The following is a 26,314-nucleotide window of genomic DNA, read 5'->3' on the forward strand; positions in this document are numbered from 1 at the left end:
CCCTGGTAATAAGACTCATTAGCTGCTAACCATAGGTGTATTTTTCAGGCAATGTCTTACTCATGATGCTGATCAACTATAGTAAAGGTAAAGGTATCCCTGACTGTAGTGGACAGCAAATAAAGAGACCTGGTCTGAAACTGGATAATACATCCTCATTAGAGAAGATGTTATTTGTGTGGCTGGTTAGGTATACACTAGGTATTCAACTAAGTTTTACTCGGAGTAGTTGCATTTAAATTAATGAACCTAATTAAGTCATGTCCATTAATGGGTCTACTCTGAGTAAATCTTAGTTGAATAGCACTCTATGCTTCTACGGAGCAAATTTATTCTGCGCTTGAGGCAAGCTCCTTCTACAAAACAAGCATCTAATCCTGGCTTTAATCAGCTAATTAATTGAATCTGTTTAGGTGGAAAGGGAAACATTTAGGATATTGCCTGAATAATTTAAACTGGATGCTTTGTAACTCAGAATGATGATGGTGGGGATAGATTGGAAAGGTAATAGAATTTGGTTTACCATACTGTATTTTCTTCTAGTTCTGCGTGTTTCTTGCTCATCTTTCTTAATAATGATGGAAAAGGCTCTCAGTGGAATATAAATCATTGTGTCTCTGTGTTCACTAAAGCAATTTTGAATCTCTACCATAAGCTTTGTTCCCCTGGGCCACACTTTGTGCTGCAGTGATCACGCTTGACTGAGATTAACTTCTTCTTTGTCTATATTCCTTGTATCAATTTGAAATCCACATGAATCTGCTTTCCTTTTGAGTGTAGCTTGACTATTTAACATACATTTCAGGAAAATCCTACCATCATTTGAAAGGTATGAATGCCCCCTACTGGTAATTTTAATAATACAGCTGGATTGCAAACCTATACCCTGTCCATTGAATTCAAATGAATCCCAAATCTCAAGGCAAATTGGGGCATCTTTGAGAGACTTGGGGCTTGACAAAGGTGAAGTGGGCTCTCTACAAATCAGGCCACACAAATCAAAATGCTTTGTGGCATGTTGGCAACCAATGCATGAAAAATACTATAGACAAGCATCTGCTAAAAGTAAAATAAATGCCTGTAAGTTTACCATAATACCAGGAGTGACTCAAGAGGGGAAGGAAGAACAAACACTAGAGCCCAGTAGGGAGAGAGAGAATATTCTCTTGGGTCTGAGAGGTCAAACTTCTAGTCAGATAGGACAATTTTATCTACAGAGTGAATCCTTTTTTAGTTCTTACCTTCCCAAAATAAACTTTAAGGGTGACTAACACAAAAGCCTCTGAACAAATTTGTTTGCAGTTTGCCAGGGTTGTTACTCAGGGGGCACCTCTCTCATGCATGCAAACATCAGACTAATTTCAGGCAAAATGCTAGGGGAGATTAAGTGATTCCTTTATTTCCCTGTGTGGGGAAAAAACTGCTGCCAACTTTCTGAAATTTGGCAGGATTCATCCTCTCGGAAGAGGTAAACTTCCCTGCAAATTTCATCAAATTCCACACCCAAATAATAAGAAATATATTGTGAGCTGGCAGTAATTCACTGTTCAAATAGGAGTTAACTTTATTAACAAGATGATTATCTCCACAGACTTGGTGGAGTGTCATGCCTAATGAGCCCAGCAGCTCACCCCTGGTAGATCTTGCCTCATGAATTAGTTGCAGGGACCAACAGTCCCTGCCTTCCCACAGCTGTCTAAAGTCCCCTCATTTCCAGGGCTTTCCCCAAGCAATTGTAGACTACACCTGCATGAAGCCACCCTCTCCTCTGCTCTTTTCATGCCTCTTCTGGTTCTGGGAAGCTGGGAGGGGGAATATTGTTGCAGCAGGAGGGGGAGAAACCCGTGACTCTCCACCAGCCTGACTCCTCTCTGCTTCTTGGCCTGTCTACCCCCACTCTCTGATTCTGGGGTAGATACCTGCTCTTTTCTGATTATTATTAGGCCTGCATAGCATGAAAGGGGCCAATTTAAACTTGAAACCTGCATGAATGTTGTGTAGATAAGTATTTCTGTTGACCAAAGGATAATATATTTTAGGGAAAGGAAGTATTTAAATTTTATGGAATTCAAACTGCAATACAATAAAGTACAATATAAGAAATAAAAGGAACAATAAAAACACAATTAAGAATAAATATTAATATGTAATGCAGGCACACTGTGGACCACTTGAATGAAGTTCATGGACCACTGATGGTCTGTGGACCACAGTGTGGGAACGCAAAATCTTGATGCAGCATTGTGAAAAAGTGTAACTTTTAGATGTTCATTCAGAGACAAAGTCCAGGAGAAATTCCTATTCAGGCATCACAGTGTTTTGTATTTGACTTGCTTGGCTGCTTTTGCATTTAGAACCATCTGGTTTCATGCATTTTTAACTAGAATGGCGTTTGCTTCACCATATTCCACCAGGCCTTGGTGCCGGGCTGTTTTCATCTATTGAACTATTGGAGGGCATATCAGTTGCTTACAAAAACAACCCGTGTACTAGGTTCTGTTTCATTTGCTATTGTTGGTTTAGGATTAAAAAACCTAACTGAGCAAAGTACACCAGACTATGCTTATGTTAAAGTCTATGCATGTTTACAGAGAGACTGTTCAAGTGTGTTTTAAGGATGGGGCGGCCAGTTGAAAAAAAATTCAATGCTGCTTCTGTTCCTTAGATAGTTGCTAGATGAGGACATTTCAACAGATGCCGCTTGCAATGCAAACTACACCTGCTGAAAATCCCTATTCTACGCAACTATTAAAGGTATAGGAAGAGCCCTGCCTTCTTTTTTCACCTGGCCAACCCTTTTGCTTAGGGTTGCAGCTGTTCAAATGTCTCTCTGTATACATGGCTCTGCATATGGAAAGTGCAGACATGAAGAGCAAAACTCTGCTTACATATCATTTTACACAATTGCAATAAGCTATATTGTTCCTGGAGCTGAGTTTCCCAGCCAATGGGGGGCTCTCACTTTTGGTTTCTCAAACCCAGATAGCAGTGCCAATGTGCTGTCACCATCTGAACAGTTTTAAAAATATAGCTAGCATGAATCAGTGAGTGGGAGAACTTCTTTAAGTCCTGAACCAGAATCTCTCTCCGCAGTCAGCAGCAGATATTTTAATAGGTTAGTGTCAGGCTCTTTACATCAAAATGAGACACTCATATTGACATGTACAGAGCTGAGCTTCAATAAAATTAAAGGAAGGATTGTATCATTTCCCCACATTGAGTCTTTATCCCCAAACTGCCAGAGCTTTCCAATAGAAGCCAAGCCGGGGTAGTTTAATTCTCAAAAAGCTGTTCCTTCATTCTGAACTTGGCAGTTCCTCCTTTTGTATTTATTTATAGATACTAATGCCATTCTTTCTTGCCCCCTCCCAATGCTGCCCCCGCCCCAGCTTCAAAATGTACTCTTCAGATATTTGAGACCATTCCCTCCCTTAAGATCTATAATATCAATGACAGCTGTGTTGTGTGTGCAGATCACATAGCAACTTGGTCCAGCTGCCTGCCAGAAACGCTGGCGTTGGCTTCTCCCATGACCGTATTTTAAATGTATGTGAAGAACAAAAGGCAATGAGGAGAGAGGAAAGGGAAGCTGGAGGAACAACTGCAAGAACAGGGCATGACTTATAATACTCAAGTGACTTATTTCTTTTGAAAAAGCCAGACAATTCTAGGGTTTATTTCCGTGGCGACTTGCTTCCATTCTTGGAACCAAAATGCTAAGGAGGGGGAGCTTCTTGTATCACCAAGTGGCTGACACGTTTTTAGGGCTATTGGGAGACGTCCCAGCATCATTGGCAGAAACATCTGGAAATGTGTGCGTTTCCTGTTTCTGATTCAGTGTGCTTCCCAGTCACACGAAGAATAACTGTAGCTGAATTGCCTTTAACACCAGGCTGTGGCTGGTCACAAGACTTAGCTTGGTCCTGACTCTGACTAGGAGTGAGGAACCTTTTTCCTATTGAGGCCCCCATAAACTCCAGGAGACCGAGTTTGTTCTACGTAGTCTACCCAGTTTTCTACCTTCCACATGACGCAGAAGAGGATGTGATCCCGAGATGTTATGGGCCCACCCTGGAGATCAAGAGTGAGCCCACAACCTCTAGAGCACTGCCTGTTCCCACCACTGTTCTAAGGAAAGGCAAACATTCATCTTGTGGCATTTTCACTTTTTGCAGACTTAAGAACATAACAAGGACCTGCTGGATCAGGCCAATGGCCCTTCTAGTCACGCATCCTGTTCTCACAATGGCCAACCTGTGGGGAAATTTCATGGCACAGAAGTGACTGTCCATTTGCATTGTCCGGGGGGGGGGGGATTAAGTTGCTGAGCTCTAATACAATAACAAATGTAGAAAATATAATTGTTTAATCCCCTTTCCTTGCTACCACATTAATGCCTCTTCTGGCAGATTCATAGATACTCTTAATTTGAGACAGAGGAACATCAAATGTTCCTGCACATCGGTGAATGAAAGCACCCACGCTTGAAAATTCAACTAAAAGGCTTGCAGCTGAATCATGTCAGGTTGGAACCCCTCTTTCCCTGTGAATAATATATATATTTTCTATGTGGGGGAAAAATAATTTTGTACATGTATTTCTAAAAAAAAAAGGCTGAAATCTTGCAATCTGTGTTAAATAAAAGAGACCGAGGAGTAATAAGCACCAAATGGCACTGCTTGTAGCTACGGAGCCAAAGAATTTCAAGATTCCAGTAATGGGAATGCACGGTATGCAAGAATCTGTGCTTATTTTGCAATGCTATTTCTATTGTTAAAGATTACAGTGGCATTCATTTAATTTTCTTTCTTTCTATAATGCTACCACGAGGGATATTGACAATGGAACAGATAACTTTGGGGGCTGCCTTTCTCCAGGGCCTTTCTAAGAGGCAAGCTAGGGTTGCCTTGAAACCTGTCCTCCAATTCCTATTTTTTCTTTACCTGTGAAAGAGGCTTCTGTTTTTCTGCCTTACATGAGACACTTGAAAATTTATTTGATTTTGATGGGTGTGCAATTTGGAAACTGATGCACTTGTGTGGGATAGGCATGTGTGTGTGTTTTCTTCCTATCAAATATTTCTCCAGTGCTCACTGCAGCCTTCCCACCTGCTTGTTCTTTCTGATCTGAAAAAAGGCCAGAGGGTGAAGTTAACATCATTATGTCTTCTCCTGGATTTTAATTGATTAATTCAATCAATATTTTTTTAAAAACAAACCTGCCCCAATTTCTTAAAAAGCAAAAGTACTTTACACAGTCCTTCTCTGCTGCACTTAGTTGAAAGCCTAGCTGAGGAGACCAAGGGCTTTTCAGGACGTGTGGGCAGCTAGGAAGGCTGAATTGTGCAGACAACCCGAGATGCCATTTGTAAAATGAAAGAACACTCAACAAGCAACACCTTGGCAACCTGGAGAGTAATTTTAGCACAACAAAAACACTGCAGCCCATGCAATAGACTTTTGCTGAAATTGTCTCACTTCTTTGACAGATACAACTTCTTTTCTCATTGAGAACGGTTATTTAAATTGCATAAATTTTCGGCACAGCACTGAGGGAAATTGTGATGGCAGCCACCACTCTTTTTTGGCCAGAATGCTCTAGAATTCCACAACTCCCATTACTGTCTGGGATGAAAGTGGCAACAAAACGCAGCTCCTGCTGCACCCAATATGATTGTACTACTCCATCCAAATAGGTAATAGGAAGCAGGAAAAATATGAAAACTGAGCTGAACGAGCCTCGTTCAGTTCAATTTTTCATTTGTTGAGAAATAAACTCCCACCTCATGTGGACTTTGAGATTGCATTTGCACCAGCAGCTGGAGTGAGCATTTGTGAGGTGGGTGCCTTCAGATTATTTTGTTTCTCTTCAGAATTCAACCTGGGATCATTTGGAAAAGAAGCCTTTGTGCACTTGCCTAATACGTTTGTTAGGGAAAATGTAGGACACAAATCAGATAGTTTTTTATTAAAAAAGAAAGCTTGCAATAAAATTCCTCCAATTTCACAATCCTTTAACTTTTACAGTTGCAATATTTTACTAATACAGAATAACACAGTCTCACATATTTACACTATAGTCCTCTATATAACAAAAATAGCCATGTTGTACTACTGAATAATGTTTCTCCAATATCAACCTTAACATCTCCATATTTCCTCCCACAGCTGAGTCACTGTCTAAGCTGTAAAGCAGGCTTCCTCAACCTTGGGCCTCCAGATGTTTTGAGACTACAATTCCCATCATCCCTGACCACTGCTCCTGCTAGCTAAGGATCATGGGAGTTGTAGGCCAAAAAACATCTGGAGGCCCAAGGTTGAGGAAGCCTGCTGTAAAGGACAGTGAGGACACAATTAACCAAAGTAATGTTTTTTTAAAAAATAAAATTTTAAAAAATCAATATTTGTGCCATGATTTCAGGCAAATCCCTTTATATATGATAGTTGTCAGACTCCCACATTTTCCAAATGATATAAAGTGCACTGGAAGGGAGGGTGGGATATATAAGGATGCATAATAAAGTAACAGCAACTTCACTAGCAGTTGAAATACATTTGCAATACTGTACAGAATGTGTCGTAAAATGAATTCTTCACAGAACGATTTCAGCGCCGCATAGGCAGACAATTCACAGCTGCCAAAATATGTTAAGATAAAAAAAAATGCCTATGCAAATGTCATTGGGTAATCTTGATGATTTCTGCCACACACATACCCCTCCTTTATAAGCCGATTCAAGGTGAGATTTAGAAGGTGATGAATTGCTTCCACTGTCAAAGCAGGGATGTTTTGTTATGTATGTGAGCATTATAGTGTTTAATGAACACTGTGAATGTTAATTGAATTGAGCATCCAATTGAATTGAGCATTCAATTGGTTGTATTACTTATTTTAAAGGAAGAAAATCATTTATTGAAATAATAATAATAAAAAGAAATAAACAGCTTGGCAAATGGAGGAAATGGCCTTGTGATAACACAGGGAGCCAGCCAATCAGTGCTGTACACAGCCAGCTTCTGCTATAAACAGCAGAGTAGCTTGCATGTGTGAACACAACTGCTTTTCACAGCAGGCTGATTGTTCAAACTATTTTTGTCTGACACATTCTAAATTCAGGGGGGAAACAGCAGGAGAATGAACTGTTTTAAGAGTGTTCTACTGTAAAACACTGTTTTGGTAACTAGAAATAATTTCAACATAACTGCATAAAAGGAGTATTTTTATTCATTTATCTACCTTTAAAAAAATTATTGGCATTTGCTGGTATGGTGTGCATTCTGCTACATGACACGGCAGGAGAGAACTTTGGAGCAATTACTGTAAACCAAATACTTTTAGCGTTATGGATGAACGTTATACCAAATGGACGTCTTGTTTTAGTTTAAAAACTACTTTAAATAAAAATAAATATTTTCAGGAAATGGATGGAATGTATATTTTGACAAGTACAAAATCATTTTAAAATGCTCACGAGGTACAAGGAACATCTTGCTATAAAAATAACAGCCCTTCCCACCCCAACCCCTAGTTTACATTTCATTCTATTTATAAAATGGTATATAGCCTCAGGTTGCTTAACATGAAAACAGGAAGAAAAGGTGATACTATGTACATGTTAAAAAACACTTTTGATATTTCACATCTGTAGTAACCATATACATATACATTCATGGCAAAGACATGTGTATCATCTGATGCCTTTAAAAATAGGCAGTATTTTAAAATTAGAAAATAAGGGGGAGGGGGTGATGACAGCATCCTCTTCCTTCTTTCGTCCTTTCTTCTTTGAATTCCTTCTTGCAAGACAACGTTTTGACCAGAAAGCAAAATATTTTTGAAGAGAAATGAGCATAAGATGATGCTATATTACACTTTCAGCACCTTCAATCCTTTTCCCGTCTCATTATTGTTATAGCCAAGCGGGTACATCCTTTCCCCAACCTACATCCCAGCCACTAAAGAATTAACATTTCTACCAGTGACAGATTTCCAGTTGCTGGATCTATGATAGAATTAAAAGTGGGCTTCTGGCGGCTAGAAGTCAGGCAGCAGAGGGCGCTCTTCTACTTTGCTATACAATGCATTAACAAACACCATCTGGTATGCCAAGACCCTTCTAGACTAGAAATTCTCTCACGTTGTTACTACTGCAGAACTATCAGTTAGGTTCTTTGTTTTGACAAACGGTTGCATAAACTAAGTTGCTTTGTATCAACTGTTCCAATTATTATTATTATTAAAAAAACAACAACTTTACTTAAGCTCAGCCTTTCCTCAAATAACCCCTTGCTTTAATGGATTGCCTTCTGCCTACTTATAACAGGCTCGCTTGTAGATGCATGTATTCTTGAGAATAAGCCCTGCAGAATGCAGCAGGTCTTTCTTTGCCAAGAGAAATGCATAGGGCTAGACTGCACACTCATGAAATACAGCCACCAATCATATCTGCTTATGAAGGTATCCGTGGTGTGCATTACATTTCCTGAACTGCCCGATCCTTTTGTATCTTTTAGGCTGGTTCCTCCTGTTGCCAAGAGAAGCCGTCCCACAGCTGATCAAGAATAGGGCTTCTTCTCCAGCTGCCTCAGGATGGTACAGGAATAGCCCAGCCAGGCTGCCGCAGAAGGTGCCTGTTCTCAGGCCATGCCATGTGTTTCTTGGTAAAGGCACACTCTAGGTGACTGGCCATGGCAGTGACACTGCTCTTAATGTCTGTGAGGTGGTTTCTATTGATGGCAGCGTAGAAATACTGGAGGAAGAAAGTTGAGGGCTTGAATTCTAACTGAACTCCTGGGCAAAACTTCAGGTTGTTCGCTGCCTTTATACTGTGCAATGCAAACACCTCTAGCCATATTCATATAGCAAGGTCTGGGAGGGAATACTGGAAGGTCAAAGTTAAAATGGTACCTATTCTTAACACTGGTGAAGACAATAGAGCTATACATTGGTAGAGAACCACGATCCTGGGCTCGGGGCATTTGATCAAATGGCAAAGATCATATGACTTTGGGGGAGATTTCTCACACTCAAATCTTGATGTAGCAACAGCTGAAGGAAAAGATGGCACCTCTCCTCAATCACAAAAGCTGATTACACCGGCAGCTGAATCTGACCTCAATGCTGGGAGTGGGAGAGAAGCTTCCACTGCACCTGAGAACAGCAGGTTGGCTTAGGAGGGAGAAGGGCAGGCCACGTGGAACAGGCACAACACCTTGCCGCATCTCCCTGTACCTCAGCAGCTGTCTCACTCTGACTAATGATAAAGTTATTCCTGTACAGCAGATCTGGGAAAACTTTGGCCCTCCAGATATTGCTGAATTACAACTCCCATCATCCTTGGCCACTGACAATGCTTGCTAGGACTGATGGGAGTTGTAGTTCTGCCAAAGGTTCCCCATACCTGTCGTACAGCAAAGATATTCAATGCAAATCATACTCCCCTGTTCACATGATGGCTGCTGCCTCCTAGGTATTCTGAGGCTAGAGTATGTCTGGAAGGAGGAGGCACCCAAGCACCTTTGAGCTTCCCCTCAGCCTTCTATTTTCAGTCCTAATTGATCCATGCTGTAGTTCAATCACTTACAAGGCTGGAATCTCTCTCTGAAATTTGACATAAATCCATTTTCCAAAAGAAACTTCTTTGGATACAAGGGTCTGAAAAAACCTCTGAAGTATAGGTGACATTTAACTGATTTTCCAGGACTATTTTGTTTTGTTTTTGCTATTTCCATATCAGTTTAAAGGCTTCCATCCTCCAGTAAATAAAGGCCTGGTTCCTGTACTATAATAACAAATTATCCCTGAAGGATCTCTCAAAGGAGGAGTGCAGAGCACATCCTTTGCATGCAGAAGTTTCCAGGTTCAATTCCTAGGAAGACCAGGTAGCAGATAACTGAAATCACCTTTGCCTGAGACCCCGGACAGCCACTGCCAGTCAAGAATAGTCTATAATGGGCCAGATAGACAAACAATCTGACCTGCTACAAGGCAGCTTCCTAAAGCAGAAGATGCATGTCAAAAGAACCAATGTTTCCAGAATTATGGTTTGTACTCTTTGTGGATTCTACATTTCTACATTTTTTTGGCGGGGAAATGAGATGGATGAATATGTTGTTAACTGGGAGTTGGCCATTAGCCTTTTCCTCCCTGTCACTTCTACATGGGCAACTAGGCAGAATAAGCTGTGAAAGGGTGGTAGCTTTGGTGAGGTGACACAACTCATGCTGTTCTGTCAACCAAGCATTAGTGGATGCACCAGTAACAACCTCCAATACTTGAAGTGACATAAAAGTGGTGCTCAAAGCTATCAGATAGCACAGAAATTACAGAAGAGACGGGGGAGGAACAGAGGCAGGAAGATTCACTGGGTCGAAGCCAGCTTTTGCCACTGCAACTCTGGATGCATGGTAAGAGGCTATAAAAGGAGTACAACTTACAGCACAGCTAGATGGATACATACTATTTGCGATCTTGCTATATTCATGCGAGCCACATAGCAATATAGGGTCAATAGGGGCTGTATAGAAAACCCACATTAAAAGGTGGCTCCACTAGATTTAGGACTGCGCTTTGCTTCTTTCTAACTGAATAGGATATTCCTGACGTGCCTCAGAAATAATAAATTGAAACTGAAGATGGACCTCCCCACAAAACGCATGCCCAACCACACTGGAGCACAGGGAAATGTGAATTCCAGAGCAGAGATGGCAAATGCTTCCATCTTACGGTTCCTACATTTTTAACAGTTGGGATAACTGAGTTTGTTTTCACAGGTGCAGCTTTACAAAACCTGGTAGAGCTGCGATGTAAGTTACACCTGCCAAAATTCTCTCTGCTCCTTAACTACTGGAGGTATGAAAAGACTAATTTGAAAGCTTGACCCTCTCAGTCTGAAGTTGGCCTGAAACAGCAATAAACATAAGTCTCAATTTATCCTCACACATTTATTTTGGCTCAATTTAAATGAGATTATGAAAGAATAAGTAGAAGATGGCAGCTTTTTTTTTTTTTTGAAGATGCCCACCTTCCCACACATAAGCCTTCAACACGATGAGGCAAGCATGATCTTTCAAAGTGATTTAAAGCTCACTGAAAGCAATGCTCTATATAGGAGAATTACAACAGCCAGTGGCGTAGCGTGGGGGGTGCAGGGGGGGCCGGCCGCACCGGGCGCAACATCTGGGGGTTAGGGGGCGCAAATCCACGGGTTAGGGGGCGCAAATCCAAGGGTTAGGGGGCGCAAATTACTTGCCTTGCCCCAGGTGCTGACAACCCACGCTACGCCACTGACAACAGCTCCATAGTAACACTTAGGGTTGCTTCAGATGGAACACCAAACCAAATTCATGGTGCTACATGAATAAGCCCCTTAGGCGTGTATTCCCCTCGTCTCAGGATAGACATTCAGCTCCCACCCACTGCAAGGTTCCCCTCAGGAAATGAAGAGCGAGGTAGCTGTTGTAGCCATTTTGCCAGGCCCTACAAAATCTAGCCACTGAGTGGGTGGGAGAATGTGAGCACAGGACCTGTTCGCAAAGTGCCAAACTATCGGCAGATGGCATTACGTATATCTGAACAATCCTTATAGTACTACTCTAATGCAGGAATTCTAATAGATTCTGTTTCTATTGCATTTTTTTTTTAGCACAGGCTACAGTGCTAAGCCTATTTACCTACCGCAATTTAAATCACTGTTCATACTGTCAGGAGTAATAGCGTACCCTTTTATGAAAGACAACAAGCTGAAAAGTCCTCCTTAACGCTGAAGTATTTTGATTGAAATATACAATTGCCCTCTGCATCAATAGCAAATCCCCTGAAACTACAGCACAATGCAAGATCTCTTGAGTCCCAGCAGTTTAATGGCAACCCTTTTCAACCGATGCAGTTGAAACCGACAGTTAATTCATTTTGGAATGTTTCAGGTTTCTATTACAATTCAAAAATATGACATGGGAAGAAGAGCCTCATCATTTTCTTTAACCCACTGGGGATCTACATCCAAGTGAGTTCAGAAGCCAGGGAGCAAGAGTTGACTTCCATACCAGGAACAACAACGGAACACTTTGTGAGAGTATCTTTTCACACATGCCAGTAAAAGTGCCTCAGTGCCTCTGAGCCTCTTTCCCACTGTTCGTGCACATGAGTGAATTGCTTCAATGCAGGTCTGAATGTGCTACTTTTTCATTTGACTAAAGGTTATGCGGGGAATAATCTCAGCCCTCGTGTGCTTTTGCTGTCACCCATGAACACATGTCCTCTACCTGAATTGGAGGATTGGCCCTTCATCTAGCAGAATGAGCACAGAGCTGTACATCTGATGGAGAGTGTGCACATTCTTACCCCTATTGACTGAAAGGGACCTTGGAAGTAGGAAGTGTTTTCACCTATGAACAGAGGAAGCAAGAGTGAACTAGAGTGGTGGTGGTGGTAAAGGTGGTTGTGCAAAAAATAGCCTCAGTCCATTTGTAACTTTCCTATTATGGCCAATATCACCTAGCTTCTCCCCCCACACTTCCAGAAATTTCTGTTCTCTTTTCCTCTTACCACAAAGAGTTTCAATGAACTTCAGTGCTCTGATGGCCAGAAGGAAATCTGAGTGAAATACCTCTGAAGAAGAAGGGGGGGGGGAGTGAATCTCATTACATACTAATCATAGGGAAGACTATTAAGGAATGAGAGATTTGTGATTGCAGAAAATATAGCAAATAGGCTGCAAGAACAGGCTGACTTTTAATCCCATTATTATCATCTTCATCTTCTCCCACTTGGTATCATATGTGCAAGCCATGAAACTCTGAATACGAACTAATAACATTAAGTAGCAAGTCACCAACTTCAGTAAATCCAGTCACCTATCTCCTGGCTGGGAGACCTGGAAACACAAATCTCCAAATCCCACTCAAACCACAATGAAAAGAAGCTTCAGACCAAGACACTGCTCTGAAGCGCCATTTCTTTCCAAAGCAATGTTTACCTTATTCACTAACTTGGTGACCCATAAATTATTCAGATTTCTGGGCTGAACTTTTGAAAAAGCTGGGGGAGGGGGTGTTGAGAGGAAGAAAGACATGTCCATCCGAAACCAGCTATAAATAATCACCTTGGAGTGCTTTCTTCTGCTTAAAAAAACAACAACAACCAGGGACTGAGGAAAGGTAGAAAACACACCAGCTGTCATTTCAGTTACATCATTACGAACCACCAAGGAGGTGAATAACTCTTCTGATCACCTTCCAGTGTCAGTGAAATGGACACACCGAGTTAATGATGAAATTGCATCCAAGCAGACACGTCTGTTGCTATTGCTTTTCATGACCATCCTAGAATGGAGCGTACTGGAGTTCACAAAACGTTCTGGACGTGTGTATGGTTACGCGCGCGTGTGTGTGTACATGTGTGAATGAGAATGCATGTGTACACCAGTGGTCCAAATCTGACAGAACTTAATTCTTTTCCTTCCCCTCCCCACTACTGCCCTTTAGTTTAGTGGAAGGGTCTTTTGAGCTGCTTTTTCAGGATTTCACCTCTTCGCAGTCTTGGTCAGTAGAAAGCTCTACATCAGAGAGTCCAACCTCCATTGCCATGATCAACGAAATATCTGAATCGCTACTGACGGCTGGCTCCTGCTCACCTGAAATAAGAAAAGAACATTAAAGCCAAATTCTCACATCCCCCAAATTCCAACTTAGCTCCGACAATCTGATCTTAAATAAGAGGAGATGCCATGTATTGAGCCAAGTGCTGCCTATTCTAATTGAAAGAAGCTCTCACGGTCCAAGGCACTGAGTGGCCTTTCCTCTCCTCACTGGTCTTTTGAGTGGGAAATATCTGGGATCTTCTACATGCAAAGTGTAATGTCATAGCCCTGAGCTGTGACCACTGGTTCCTCTTTCGTGTATTCTTAACTATGTGTGTTACTGTTCCCTCAAACCCTTCCCCAAGCCAGTGTGCTGGATTGCTCAGTGGATGGATCTTGGGTAAGCAACCACCTCAGCCTCAGCTCTTTGTCTGCAGCATCTCAGGAGCCTTATGAGAACACAACCGGCTGGCAAGGCTTGCTATGTTTCCTGAACTTTAAAACAGTCTTCCGGTCAAGGACAGTTCCTCTCCTGGATTGTTTTGCCTTTCAATCTACTTTCCTAGAATTCCCCATTGATCTGTTCTGTTTGTTCTCCATCTTCTGCAATCTCATGCCTGGTTCCAATGCTATGAAGTAACATCAAGGGAAGTACTTCCATGAAAGGAATGTGCAATCTCTAGTTTTTCTACATGTATACAAATGCTAGGAAACTGAAACCACTTGTAACTTCCTGGCAAGTGTATATATGGTGGAAAAACTTACAACGATGCATGTGTGGGTTTATTTTTTTATTGCAATACTTAATGGCCCACATTTCTTTTGTGTAAAAGGAAATTAAAAATCATAACAAAAACAATACCAATAAAACCCATAGGGAAATAAAAGCAAAAACAGAAAACGTTGCATTAACAGACCGGTAAACCAATACCAAATTATCACAGAGTAGCCTCTTGATGCATGATTAAGCAATTATGTTTTTATCCAGTGCCAAAACACAGAGAGAAAGGAAGGCAACTGGATCACCCAAGTGTAGAACTCCAAACTCTGGGTACTACAATCAAGGAGCTATTGTCCCTTATGCCACCAACTATATCTCAGATGTTGATGGAATAGAAAGCAGGCTTTCCTGGAAGATCAATATATGATACACACTTCCACTGCACAGAGAAATGTCTTCTGTGACCAAATTGTGTTATTGTTAATTTTTTAAGGCTGTCTTGCATCTAAGTCCATGGCTTTTTAGATACATACCGGTACTTGTTCCTATATTTTGCCTGCAAGACTTCTGAAGCGGAGGAGTAGCAGCTGCTTGAGTCAAGCAACAATGTATAAAATTGTTACGGTACTAAAACAGCTGGATTTCCTATTGGCTTTTCAACAGTAACATATAAGAATGTTTATGTAATTTTGACTATTCTTCTTTTATAAATTTACATTTTAGGAATGAAAAGTGAAACTACAAAAGCCCATCTGGGCTTGAATTTTTTTTAAAAAATGATCTAAAACTGAAGACCAACTAAATAAATCCACATTCAGCCAATACTGGATTGCAGAATTGTAGCTTCAGGATAACTATCCCAATTAGAGTTTTCAAAGCAATTATGCATTTAAAGCTCCCTGAAATCTCTCCAGATTTCTGTAGCTTTGTCCTATAATAAAGGACTTGTGGTATAAATACCTCTTTGACAAAATAATCACAACAGCAATTACAGAACACACTAGGTAAATCCATCTTTAAAACACACATAAAAAACTAGTTCCACAGGTAGAGGCACTGTGAAATCATCTCGCCTGTATTTCTTACAAAACACCCAAGTCTTTGTGCAATTCATATATGCATGTTCAGGTGTCCAGTACACAGAGAGATTCATGGAATGTGGGATGTCAAATTTTTATCATCACACTTCTGTAAAGGGCATTGGTGAAATCAGACACTGTATCCCACTTTGCAAACATGCTTCTATGTTGATGGGGAAGACCAGAGACCAAGTAAGCCCCAAAGTGTCTGAATCTGCCCCCGATAAATTAACGCACAGCCTGCCCAAATATACTCCAAATATGCCAAGTCTTTTTTGCTTCATCATCTTACATTCCACAAAGGTGAGACTCTAAAATAGCTCTTAAATAGCAGGAAAGGGAGAAGACATATTTGATATCAACAATTTTTTGAAACCCTTGAACCAGATGCATGAAAGAAGTTTTGCAAAAAGGAAAGTTAAGGAAGTGATAATGTGGCGGGACTTAAAAGACTAAGTCCAGTTGAGCAACAGTCATTACCTCCACTGTACCTTTCAAATGCACTTTAGAAAACCCACCCAACTAACATTAAAAGAGCCTAACACTAAAACTGTGTAGGCACAGTCCAACGCATATAGCTAATGACTGGGATATAAAGCTGTACAAAGCTATGGGTGGAATATAATTAAAGACTGCAACTGTCTCTTCTGCTCCCTGTTGTGTTACCACTGAGCTACTATCTAGACAGTAGCTTTGACAAGTGCTTTGAAAACTCATTAAAGGATTTTCCAATCCATCACTGAAGACAGATCAGTGATTGACAGAGGCTCTTAACCAACTAATTTCTAAGGAAGAAGCTCTTAGGAGAGGTGGCATTTTAAAGAAGCAAACAATGCAATAACCCAGTTGGCTTACAAAGGGAAAGGAATGATCGCTGGGTGCATCCACAATGGAGGAATGCCCTCTCTTTGTCCTGTTAAAAAGTGAGTGAAAATTGTCGTGAAAGATGAGGGAATGCCTCTTCTGAAGCATGGGAAATCATGTATCTTACAGCAGAAGAACACTGCATGGACAGTGTTAAAAACCCTCAGTGTAGTGCAATTGGAATCTCTTGCTCTGTTTGTGCTGCTTGTTCCTGCTACTTTTGCTACAATAGAGTGGCAAGCGCTGATGTGAATGTGGGGAGCGAGGGAAGCAAGTACATCTTACTGTTTAAGAGATGAGTGTGTTTTTTGTGCAGGCATGACATTGAAGAAGTGTTTGGAATCACTAGTACATCCATGCTCACTGCTTCATGATTTCTGAAGCCACCCCACTTTCCCGTTTCTGACAAATGGAAGATGTGCTTTCTGTACATCTGCTAAACAGGCACCTTATCTAGCATGCTGAGTTTCAGCAGATACCTACTAGATATTCGCTAGATACACAGACTGTCCCATTTACTCAGCATCCAGTGTGCTCCCACCACTGGTTTGTGAAGCTGTGCACACATGACATCAGCCACAACCCGCATCAGTCCTGCAGTTACTTGAGAAATACTGTGTTTTGACGTTGTTTGCTCCCAAACCAGCTTTGATCCAACTTGAAAATGTAAGCCACTGCTGTGGTCAGGCGGAGGGCAGCTTGGAAACACATTCATCCATACTGTTGTGTACAATAGGCCTAGTGTAGTGGTTAGAGTGCTGAACTAAGACCTGGGAGAGCAAGACTGAAAAATCCTTACTAAGCCATGAAGCACACTGGATGACCTAGGGCAAGTCACTGCTTCTCAGCCTAACCTACCTCACAGAGTGGTTGTGGGGATTAAATGTAGACCACCCTGAGCTGCTTGGAGAAAACGTGGGATATAAATGCGTTAAAATATAATAAATAAATGACGTGCAAGTGCAATTTGAAATACAGCAGTGTGGAATTGAGTGTTTTAAGTGGGTAATGTGTACATAGCCTTTGTGTGTAGCTACCTATCCAGCCTTTTCTTTCTCAAGACATAGGCATGAGGGTGATTCCTTGTCAGCAAGGCAGCATGCAGAGAGGGAAGGCCTATCTCTTCCATCCTCACATGACTGGAATGAACGAGCTCTCTCCCTGCCCCCAGCTACAAGCCTTTTTTGGTGGTGGTGGTGGGGAACCATCACTGGTGGAAATAAGGAACATCTCCCGCCCCAAGGCGCCTGCTGTGTGCGTGTGCATGCGTGATCATTCCAATCACACTGGGGAAGGGGGACATAACCCTCCCCCACCCTGCATCCTGCATACACTTATGAGGGAGGGAAGTCCAACTGAACTCAATGATTCGTATTTACAGGATTGCATTGCAATTGTTATTATTTTTGCTTCCACCTAAGAAATAACAGTTCACTCAGATAATAGTCACAATTATAAAGTTATAACTTGCTTGTAAAGCTTTCGTTAAAAAAAGCAATTGAGATAAAAGGGGGGGGGGGTTGGCAAGAAATGCAGGGAGCATCCGTAACAGGAAAGCAAGGGCTTGGGAAAACCTTTGGATCACTCCTACTAAAAAGTTATTATGGGAGTTGGAACTTAAGAGGTTAAGTTGTTCCCATGATGCCTCAGCATTCTGACGTCAGTTTTAGAAGCTGGGAGGAGCTTTCCGTTCTGTTCCTCTCCGGTCGTTGAGAGAGAGAGAGAGGCAGTTCATAATGGCTGCGAGGAGTCCTGGAAATATCTGAGAAAATGATGCAATAAAAGAGCTGTAAATGGACATTACTGTGCTCTGTGTGTTTGTGGGAAACTAAGTGACAGTTTGCTGCTGTGTTTTACTCTGCTGGGCGTGACGGAGAAGAAGGAGCAGATCGCGCAGAGGAAGTGTGCCGGACCTGCCGAAGCTGCCATAAAGAGCTAATTGCCGATAGTAAATCAATTAGCACGTCACGGACTAATCAAAACACCTACAGGTTATGGACCCTAAATTACCGCTTGTAAACCTGTCACTAGAGGCTGCTGGAATGCTTTGAAGTTGCGTTCGGATGGCAGTGGAGTTAGCGAAAGCGGAGGTCTGTATTTGAGGCAAGCAGCTAGCTGAAAGACGCAAAGGTTTGCCTGTGCTGTGGAGCCAAGAGCTGAGAACAGCGGAAATCGTTTCTCCACGCAGCAGGAGCCGGAAGAGCTGGTGTTTTTGTGAGTACAGCTTGGGGCCCCTGGGGAGAACGGGAGAACATGGCAGATGGCCAGGAGGTGTTTCATGCTCCGTTTGAACAGCTTGAAGAACTCACCACCCAGTCGTGGGAAATCTGGGTCAGAAGGGTGAGAGCCTGGTTTTGGGCAACTGGCTTGTGGGACGTGAGCAAGAAAGAGCCGTCCACAAGCGAAGCGGCTGCTGCTGAAAGCGCAGGGCTGGTGGACAGAGATGCAGAGAAACTGCAATCTGCTTCTCTGGAGGAGAAGATGCAGAGAGAGAAAGCTGAGAGAGCTGAGATCTGCATGTTGCGGGCAGGTGTGCATGCTAATTTGCAACATCACCTGGGAAGCGTTAAATCTGCGTGTGAGGCTTGGCGTGTGCTGAAACGTCTGTGTGAAGGCTCAGCAGGAGGCCAAGGGCAGATGGAAGCTGAAAGCCTAGAGATGGCTGGAGCCCCTGTTCCTGATGATTTAGCCTCAAGGAGTGCTAGTGAGCAAGTCGGGGGGGCGGAATGTTCCAAAGGCAAGTTTGAAAAGTTTTCCACTGTGCCTGCTGGAGTGGATTTCAGAGGGGGCGGATCTGGCAAAGAGTGCTTTTCCGGAAGAAGGAGGGCCAGGCCAGCTGAAAAGAGCCCCAGGCAGTATTTTTCCACTGAAGTTCGTCGTTGCTACATTTGCAAGTCAGCTGACCACGTACGTCGAGATTGCCCCCACCGGAGCAGAGAGGCAAGGCAGGATGTTTTCAAGGACAACTCCCATGGGAATCAGTCGGGTTTCCATGGCAACCAGTCTGGGAAAACAACCAGGCGTGGGACTGAGGCTGGTGGACGTGCCAGGTGCCAGGAAGAGACTTATCAGATCACGGCTAGTCTGGCGTTGTTTGAAGACAGCTGTGAGAAAGGCTCAGAGTTTCGTTTCGTTATTGACTCTGCAGCTAATCGCAACTTGATTCCAGAGACCCCTGCTGTCGAGGGGTGGAATTGCAAGGCAATTCCGGCCGGGAAAACTGTGCTGTTTGCAAATGGACAGAAAAAATGTGTGACTAACGTTACAAATCTCTTTATGTCTATTTTACAGGAAACGTTGGAGTGTTGTACCGTTCCCGGGATGCACCACTGTCTTTTATCTGTGCCTTATTTGTTAAAAAAGGGCTTTAAGGTTTCTTTTGAGGATGACGTCTGCACAATCTCCAAAGGAGGGAGGATGCTTGCCAAGGTTAAAAAGGGGCAGAATGATCTTTTCATTCTTGAAACGTCTCTGGAGGGTGAGGGGAAGGTTGAGAAAGCACAAGCACTGCGTGCTACAATTCCCAATCATGATGCATGTGTACACGCTTGGCATGCTAGGACAGCTCATGGCTCTGTAGAAGAACTACAGACGCTACCCGAGGTCGCTAACGGTTGCCACATTGTAGAATGTGGATGTGCGATGGATTGTGAAGCATGCAGACATGCAAAGGTGAAAGGGTGCAGTTACCCACAGGTGGATAGGGTAACCGAAAAACCTTTTGAGCTAGTTCACATAGATCTGTTTGGTCCTGTGAAGGAATCAAGTCTGGGAGGGTCAAGGTTTCTGCTCTCGATACAGGATAATTTTACGCAGAATTCCTGGACCCATGGTCTCAAATCCAGGGATGATGCAGCACAGCTGATCAAAGGGTGGATTGAGGAGGTGGAACAAAGGTTTTCCACCAAAGTGCAAGCTGTCACAAGTGACAGAGGAGCTCAATTTACAGGTTCTGCTTTGCAGAAGTTCTTTCGCAAGAAAGGGATACGTCACACAGTGACTTCACCCAATCAGAGGGGGGAGGCAGAGCTCCGATGTCAGGCTCTGGTCCAGACTGCAAAGGTGTTGCTGAAGGATTCTGGGTTGCCACCAAAGTTTTGGCTGGAGGCAATCAGGTATGTGAGCTTCACCTGGAATCGCACCTACAATTCAGTGGTAGGTGACACACCGTTTGGCTTGTTGCATGGCAGGAAACCCCAGATTCATTTTTGCGCAGGTTTGGATCGCGTGCATCTGTGCCAGTGCCTAAAGTTTTGCAGGGGCCAGATGGATCCAAGTTCCGGAAAATGATCTTCTGTGGGTATGAGCCAGCAGCGCATGCATGGAGGTTTGCGTTCCCATCAGGTGATCAGAGTAAACTGCTGATCAGCAAACACGCTGAGTTCTATGAGCAGGATGAAAAGCCACAAGCTGCTGTCAAGCGTGATGTTCTCTCAGAGTGTCTCTCTGATTCAGAACAGGAAGGTTCTGAGGGGGAGGAAGAAGAGGCTGAGTCTGCTGATGACGATCAGGTCACTGACCAAGGTCTGGAGCAGGGTGGGGCATCTCCACAAGTTGTTAAAAGGGAGGCCAAGAGTGAGCCCAGTTCTCCTGTGAGTGTAATGGAGAGGATTCGAAAACGCTTTAAGTCAGAGGGGGAATCCCGTGATGCTGAGGACACAGTTCCTGGTGGCAGTGAGTCAGAGGTAACATCTGAGTTTGTGCCCAGGCGATCCAGTCGCACAACGAAGGGTGTTCCACCGGAAAGATACCAAGCCACAGGTGCGTTGGTAAGTTTCGCACAGTGTGAACCTGATAGTTACGTGGATGTTCCACAGGTATTGTCAGAATGTGTGGCAGAGGGGGTATGGGAGTTGGAACTTAAGAGGTTAAGTTGTTCCCATGATGCCTCAGCATTCTGACGTCAGTTTTAGAAGCTGGGAGGAGCTTTCCGTTCTGTTCCTCTCCGGTCGTTGAGAGAGAGAGAGAGGCAGTTCATAATGGCTGCGAGGAGTCCTGGAAATATCTGAGAAAATGATGCAATAAAAGAGCTGTAAATGGACATTACTGTGCTCTGTGTGTTTGTGGGAAACTAAGTGACAGTTTGCTGCTGTGTTTTACTCTGCTGGGCGTGACGGAGAAGAAGGAGCAGATCGCGCAGAGGAAGTGTGCCGGACCTGCCGAAGCTGCCATAAAGAGCTAATTGCCGATAGTAAATCAATTAGCACGTCACGGACTAATCAAAACACCTACAGTTATTACTGCAGAGCAAGAAAAAAAACCCTAGGAGACATTTTGAAGGAAGGAAGAATAGAGCAAGAATGATGGTTACAGGGACTTTGTTCCTTAAAGAATGTGATGTTCCTGAAGTACACATGGACTAAAACTGTGGGAGCATCACACTAGGACTGGGGAGACAGGAGTTCAAACTCCCACTCAGCCAGTGAAGGTCATTGGATGACCTTGGGCCTCTCACCAACCTGGCTTGCATGTCATTCTAGGCCAAACCATGGCTTAGCATCAATACATGACTATGCAGGTTCCCAGAGAGGAGAACACAGCCACTTTGCTCCTCCCTGGCTATTTTGCTGTTGCGCTACACTGTGCTAAGCGATGGTTTGGCTTAGTGTGTCACCTGAACTCGGTCTCTCCCGGACAAACCATGAGTCAACAAACACAGGACAAACCTTGGGTTACAGTCTATGGGGAGTCTGGAGAGATCTAATCCCTGAGACCAGGTTCAGATGACATGCTGCACAAAGTTATGGCTTATCTTAGCACGGCCAACAGCGGAATAGATGGGGAAGAGCAAACCAACCACAGTCACCTCTCCTGGAGTCCAAGCATTCATGCTAAGTCATTGTTCAGCTTAGAGTGACAGATGAACCTGGCCACTGTCTTTCAGGTTAACCTACCTCACATGGTTGCTGTATGGATAAAATGGACAGGATAAAAAGAAACAGTGCTCTGAGCAAAGAGAGTGGAATATAAATCAATGAAGTGATCTATTCATTATATCATGAATAGATATAAGCAGAGTGAAAGTGAACAGGTTATTTGTCTTTCAAGTCCCGGCAAAACAGAATGGTGGATGGAGTGGAGGAAAAAACAAAATCTTGAGATATTTTCTGGTTAACATTGCACTGTTATTGCATAAAAGCCATTGTACAAGGACAAAGGCCCCGATTCTCTGTGGGAATCAGCTCTGTGCCAGTGCAGTGATTCCCATCAAATCAAGTGGGGTTGATTGAAGTGACAGTTAGCTCAGTTGGTTAGAGTGTGGTGCTGATAACACCAAGGTCACGGGATCGATTCCCATTCGGACCACCTTCATATTCCTGCATTGTGGGGAGCTGCACTATATGACCCTCGGGTCACATCCAACTCTACAATTCTATGATTCTGAGCAAGCCAAACTGCCATAAAATGTTGCAACCCACCAGGGACCGAAACTGGCTAGCCTAGTTTTCACCTTGCAAGACCAAGACCCTGTCTGTGTGAAATATTGCTATGGCGCAATTTGCTTATACTCCATAACGGTGTTTGATATGCACAATTGACTCTGTAACAAATTGATTCTTGCTACAAAGGCAAGCTGCTCTTCTCTACATTTGTTCTGCTTTCTGCCCATCCCCAAACATTTCCTGCTGCCTCTACAGGGAATGCCTGGAATACTGCTATGAGGCTCTTTTGCTTTACATGTGTATTAATTTGTACAGCTCTTCCTACTTATTTATTAATATTTTTTTTAAATAAACAGTACCTACAATTCCTTAGTAAAATAAATTCACAACCACAGTCCATGAAATAAACAACAACAAACAGACACATTGAAATCAATACTGTTTCCCTAAGTTACTTGACTAGCACAACTCCCATTGGTTTTAATGGGTCTACTGCTAAGCATGACTAAGTCTGGATCCAGCCTAGTAAAAACAGTTCCGACTACTAAAACAAACTGCACCTCTCTTCCAAAGCTAGTCTTACTGTTGAGGTAAGATCACCATACATTTAAAACACATACATTCATGCTTCCTGCCCAAAAGTCTTGGAAACTGTACTATTTTATTATTATTCTGCTAATCTGGAAATTCTGGGGAAACAATTTCTTTTGACATGCGGCCTTTGCCAACCTTGTGCCCTCCAGTTGTTCTGGCCTACAACTCAGCCCCAGCGAAGTGAGGCCATGCTAGGTGGGCCAATGGGAGTTAGCAGTCCATAACCCCTGGAGGGGTCAGGGTGGTGAAGGCTGACACAGTACATTAAGGAATGCCAGGTACGTCTGCTGCATTTAAAAAGCAGAAAAGGCAGGACTGGCCTTGCTGTGAGGCACAGGGAGGCAGGTGGGAGATGCTGGTCAGCACAGAGTGGCGGTCAGGTGTTGGGAGGGCAGAGCTATGAATGATGGGCAGTGTGTGTGTGTGTATGTGTTTGCCATCTTGTTCTATGCCTCATGCCGCAAAATGTCTTGGGCAAGCCCTGAGAAAGGCAAAGAAGTCTTCTTGATAAGAAAGCAACACCAGCACAAATGGTATGCGAATCTTTCGTATCATTTCCACCAGAGTGACTGCAGACAGACAGTGGCATCATTTCAGCCTTCCGGAATATTGTGGTGTGGGGAAGGTCCAGTGGACCTGATCCAGTGGAGGCACTACCTTGTTTCTGTTACCTCTTGTATCCTTAGTCATCAACCTAAAAGGTAAGAGGAAGTCTACACTAGCTATAAAGAAATGCTGCATGGGTGAAAGTACAGCTGTGGGAACAACTGGGGGATGCAGCAGAGCCTTTGAAGTGCTGCTGTGATGGGTGTGCACCTATAACGCTATGTTGTCACGAGGTGGTAAGTTAACCCTCCCTTAGCAAGATGGCTACCGTGAAGAAGCAGCTTTTAGAATAAATTCATTTTAGAAATTGATTTTGAATGCATTTTACACTGAACAGCTGCTGAGTAGCTTTCATTGTGTGCATTCCAGGCAGCCTCAGGCCTGTAAATAACCCATTGCTACAGTCAGGCCCTGAATAATTTCTTCTTTCCCTTGTAACAGAAAATGGCTTGTTTCGAATGCAATTCTTCCTCATTCTTAAGACGTTCAGAGCAGCATATGCTTCCCTAGGCAAGGAGCCAGTGACTGTTAAACCTGCTGCAGTGGAAGGTCTCTATCAAAAAACGAAGTAAAGAAATGAATGCCTAGAGGGGGTCATGGACTGCACTGAAAAGACGGGTATGAAAAAAGTAATGGACATAATCGTAACAGCACTGTGCATGTGACAGGGTATGTGTGTGTGTGTTTTGGAAGTATGTGCTTATGCATAATAGTATATAATCATTAATCAGAAGTATCATCTATCATCAGAGAGAGAGAGAGAGAGAGAGAGAAAGAAAGAAAGAAAGAAAGTGAGGCAAGGAAGAAGGGCTACCCCTATGCTACCCATATAATCAGTTATCAGTAATCAATATATTCATATATGCTTACACATAATCAAGGCTTACAGTATTTTATAATGCATTTTGAATCAAAGGGAAACTGTGCCTTAGCTAACTGCAAACTGCTTGAAACAGCAAAGTTAGGAACTGACCTTTCCCCTACAAACATCCGTGTACCCTGGACAAGGGGAAGACGTAAATCAGAGATTCTGGTACAAAATCCCCTCAGATACAGGCTAAATTAATCCACAGAACAGGAAGAGCAAAACCACAAAATCTCCAAACTCCCTGTCCTGTCATAACTAGGGGAAAGGTTAGACAGAGCGTCACTGCAAGCATCGGAAAGCAGAACTAGAACCCTGTGCTTGACCAGTGCTTGACCAGGAGCTGGTAGCGTGACAAGAGCTTGCTGATTGGCTGATTCTCGCTGACAATACTGTGAATCCCTCATGGTTGTCTCATGATCTATGATTTGCTGTGATTTGCTCAGGTATAAAGACCTCTGGATTTCTGTCAATCGGGGTCCCAGTTCCTTTTGGAAGAGATTCCAACTGGGTCCTTATTGCCTGGCAATAAACCTCACCTTCTTATTCTCCATTGCTGAGTCTGCCTGATCCTTATTTTGCACCTAGCGAGTACCCACTTACTTTCATGTGCTTCAAAAGAAAGAAAGAAAGAAAGAAGCAGATATGCTCATGCTTTATAATCTTCAGGGTAAAGGTCCTAAGAGAACTCTCTAAAACAGGGGTGATGAATCTGTGGTCCATCAGCCACGTGACCCAGTTCCCTCTGGGAATTTAACTGTACAGACAATTCCTAGACGTAAGACAAAAAAAAAAAAGGGGGGGGAAGCATCACTAGGATGGAGCTAGACTTATAGAGCAATCAAACCATGATTAATCAGAAGTCAGTCCTATTGAATTAAATGGGGTTGACTCCCACTTAAACAGGGTTGGGATTGCAGCCTTCATCACATTTAGAGCAGACTTGTTGGAACTGACAAGGGTGCTGCTCATAATCTCCAGTTAAGCCACTGAACACCCTGGCCATTGGATGTGTGCCATCAACAATTGCAGTTCTTAGTCATACTGCATGCCATCAGTAGCTGCGCCAAATCTGGCTTCACCCTGTAAATATTTGTATATTTGGAATATTTATTGGGATTTTTCATGTGACCAAAAAGCTCTTGCATAACTTATTTCAGTACAGCTATGGGAATATACAGAACCAAGTTAATAGAATGCCTTTGCTCTAAGTGCATTTAGCTAGACTTTTAATCTGTCTTTGCCATCCTGAAGTTCCATGAGCATTATTGGAACACAGCAGCAAGAAAGGTTTGCCTATTATTCTCTCTGTTAAAAAAAGAAGCCAATTAACTATTTTTCAGTTATTTGGGAAACTGCAAAGTACCACTGGGGCACCTAAAAGCACAGGTACTGTTTATGCATCATTTGTTTAAATCTATCAGGTTTATACATTGCTGTTAAATCACCCTGCTGTTGTTTTAAAATATTTCTTTTCACAGTGGAATTTTCATTGTGGTTGACAAATATAATATCAGAATTTTAAGGCTATTATAATAAGTAGGCTTTGGAAAATGAAAATACACTCCAAAGTATATTCCAGAGTACACTTTGGAAGAAGTTGATGGGACTTATGTCTTGAGT

The 26,314-nt window shown here is 42.8% G+C and overlaps 1 protein-coding gene and 2 long non-coding RNA genes across 3 annotated transcripts in view; 1 reads left to right on the forward strand and 2 right to left on the reverse strand.

The window, feature by feature from the left end:
* Positions 1 to 5,939: 5,939 nt before the first annotated feature.
* On the reverse strand, positions 5,940 to 6,467 carry LOC310714657. Its single transcript, XR_014529931.1, has 2 exons — positions 6,327 to 6,467; positions 5,940 to 6,175 (listed from the first exon to the last, which is right to left on the reverse strand). It is a non-coding gene; the product is annotated as an uncharacterized lncRNA (long non-coding RNA).
* Positions 6,468 to 10,989: 4,522 nt separating this feature from the next.
* On the forward strand, positions 10,990 to 12,625 carry LOC310714654. Its single transcript, XR_014529923.1, has 2 exons — positions 10,990 to 11,132; positions 11,304 to 12,625. It is a non-coding gene; the product is annotated as an uncharacterized lncRNA (long non-coding RNA).
* An 88-nt stretch (positions 12,626 to 12,713) lies between these two features.
* The window catches only part of RNF150 (ring finger protein 150), a 91,757-nt gene continuing 78,156 nt past the window's right edge, over positions 12,714 to 26,314 (reverse strand). Inside the window, exon 7 of the mRNA XM_083520083.1 lies at positions 12,714 to 13,633. Within this exon, the coding sequence (XP_083376209.1) occupies positions 13,515 to 13,633 (119 nt within the window). The 3' untranslated portion in view covers positions 12,714 to 13,514. The remainder of the gene's footprint in view (positions 13,634 to 26,314) is intronic.

The sequence above is a fragment of the Podarcis liolepis genome, assembly GCF_965112155.1.
Source record: "Podarcis liolepis genome assembly, chromosome: 9".
In the NCBI taxonomy this organism is placed as follows: domain Eukaryota; kingdom Metazoa; phylum Chordata; class Lepidosauria; order Squamata; family Lacertidae; genus Podarcis; species Podarcis liolepis.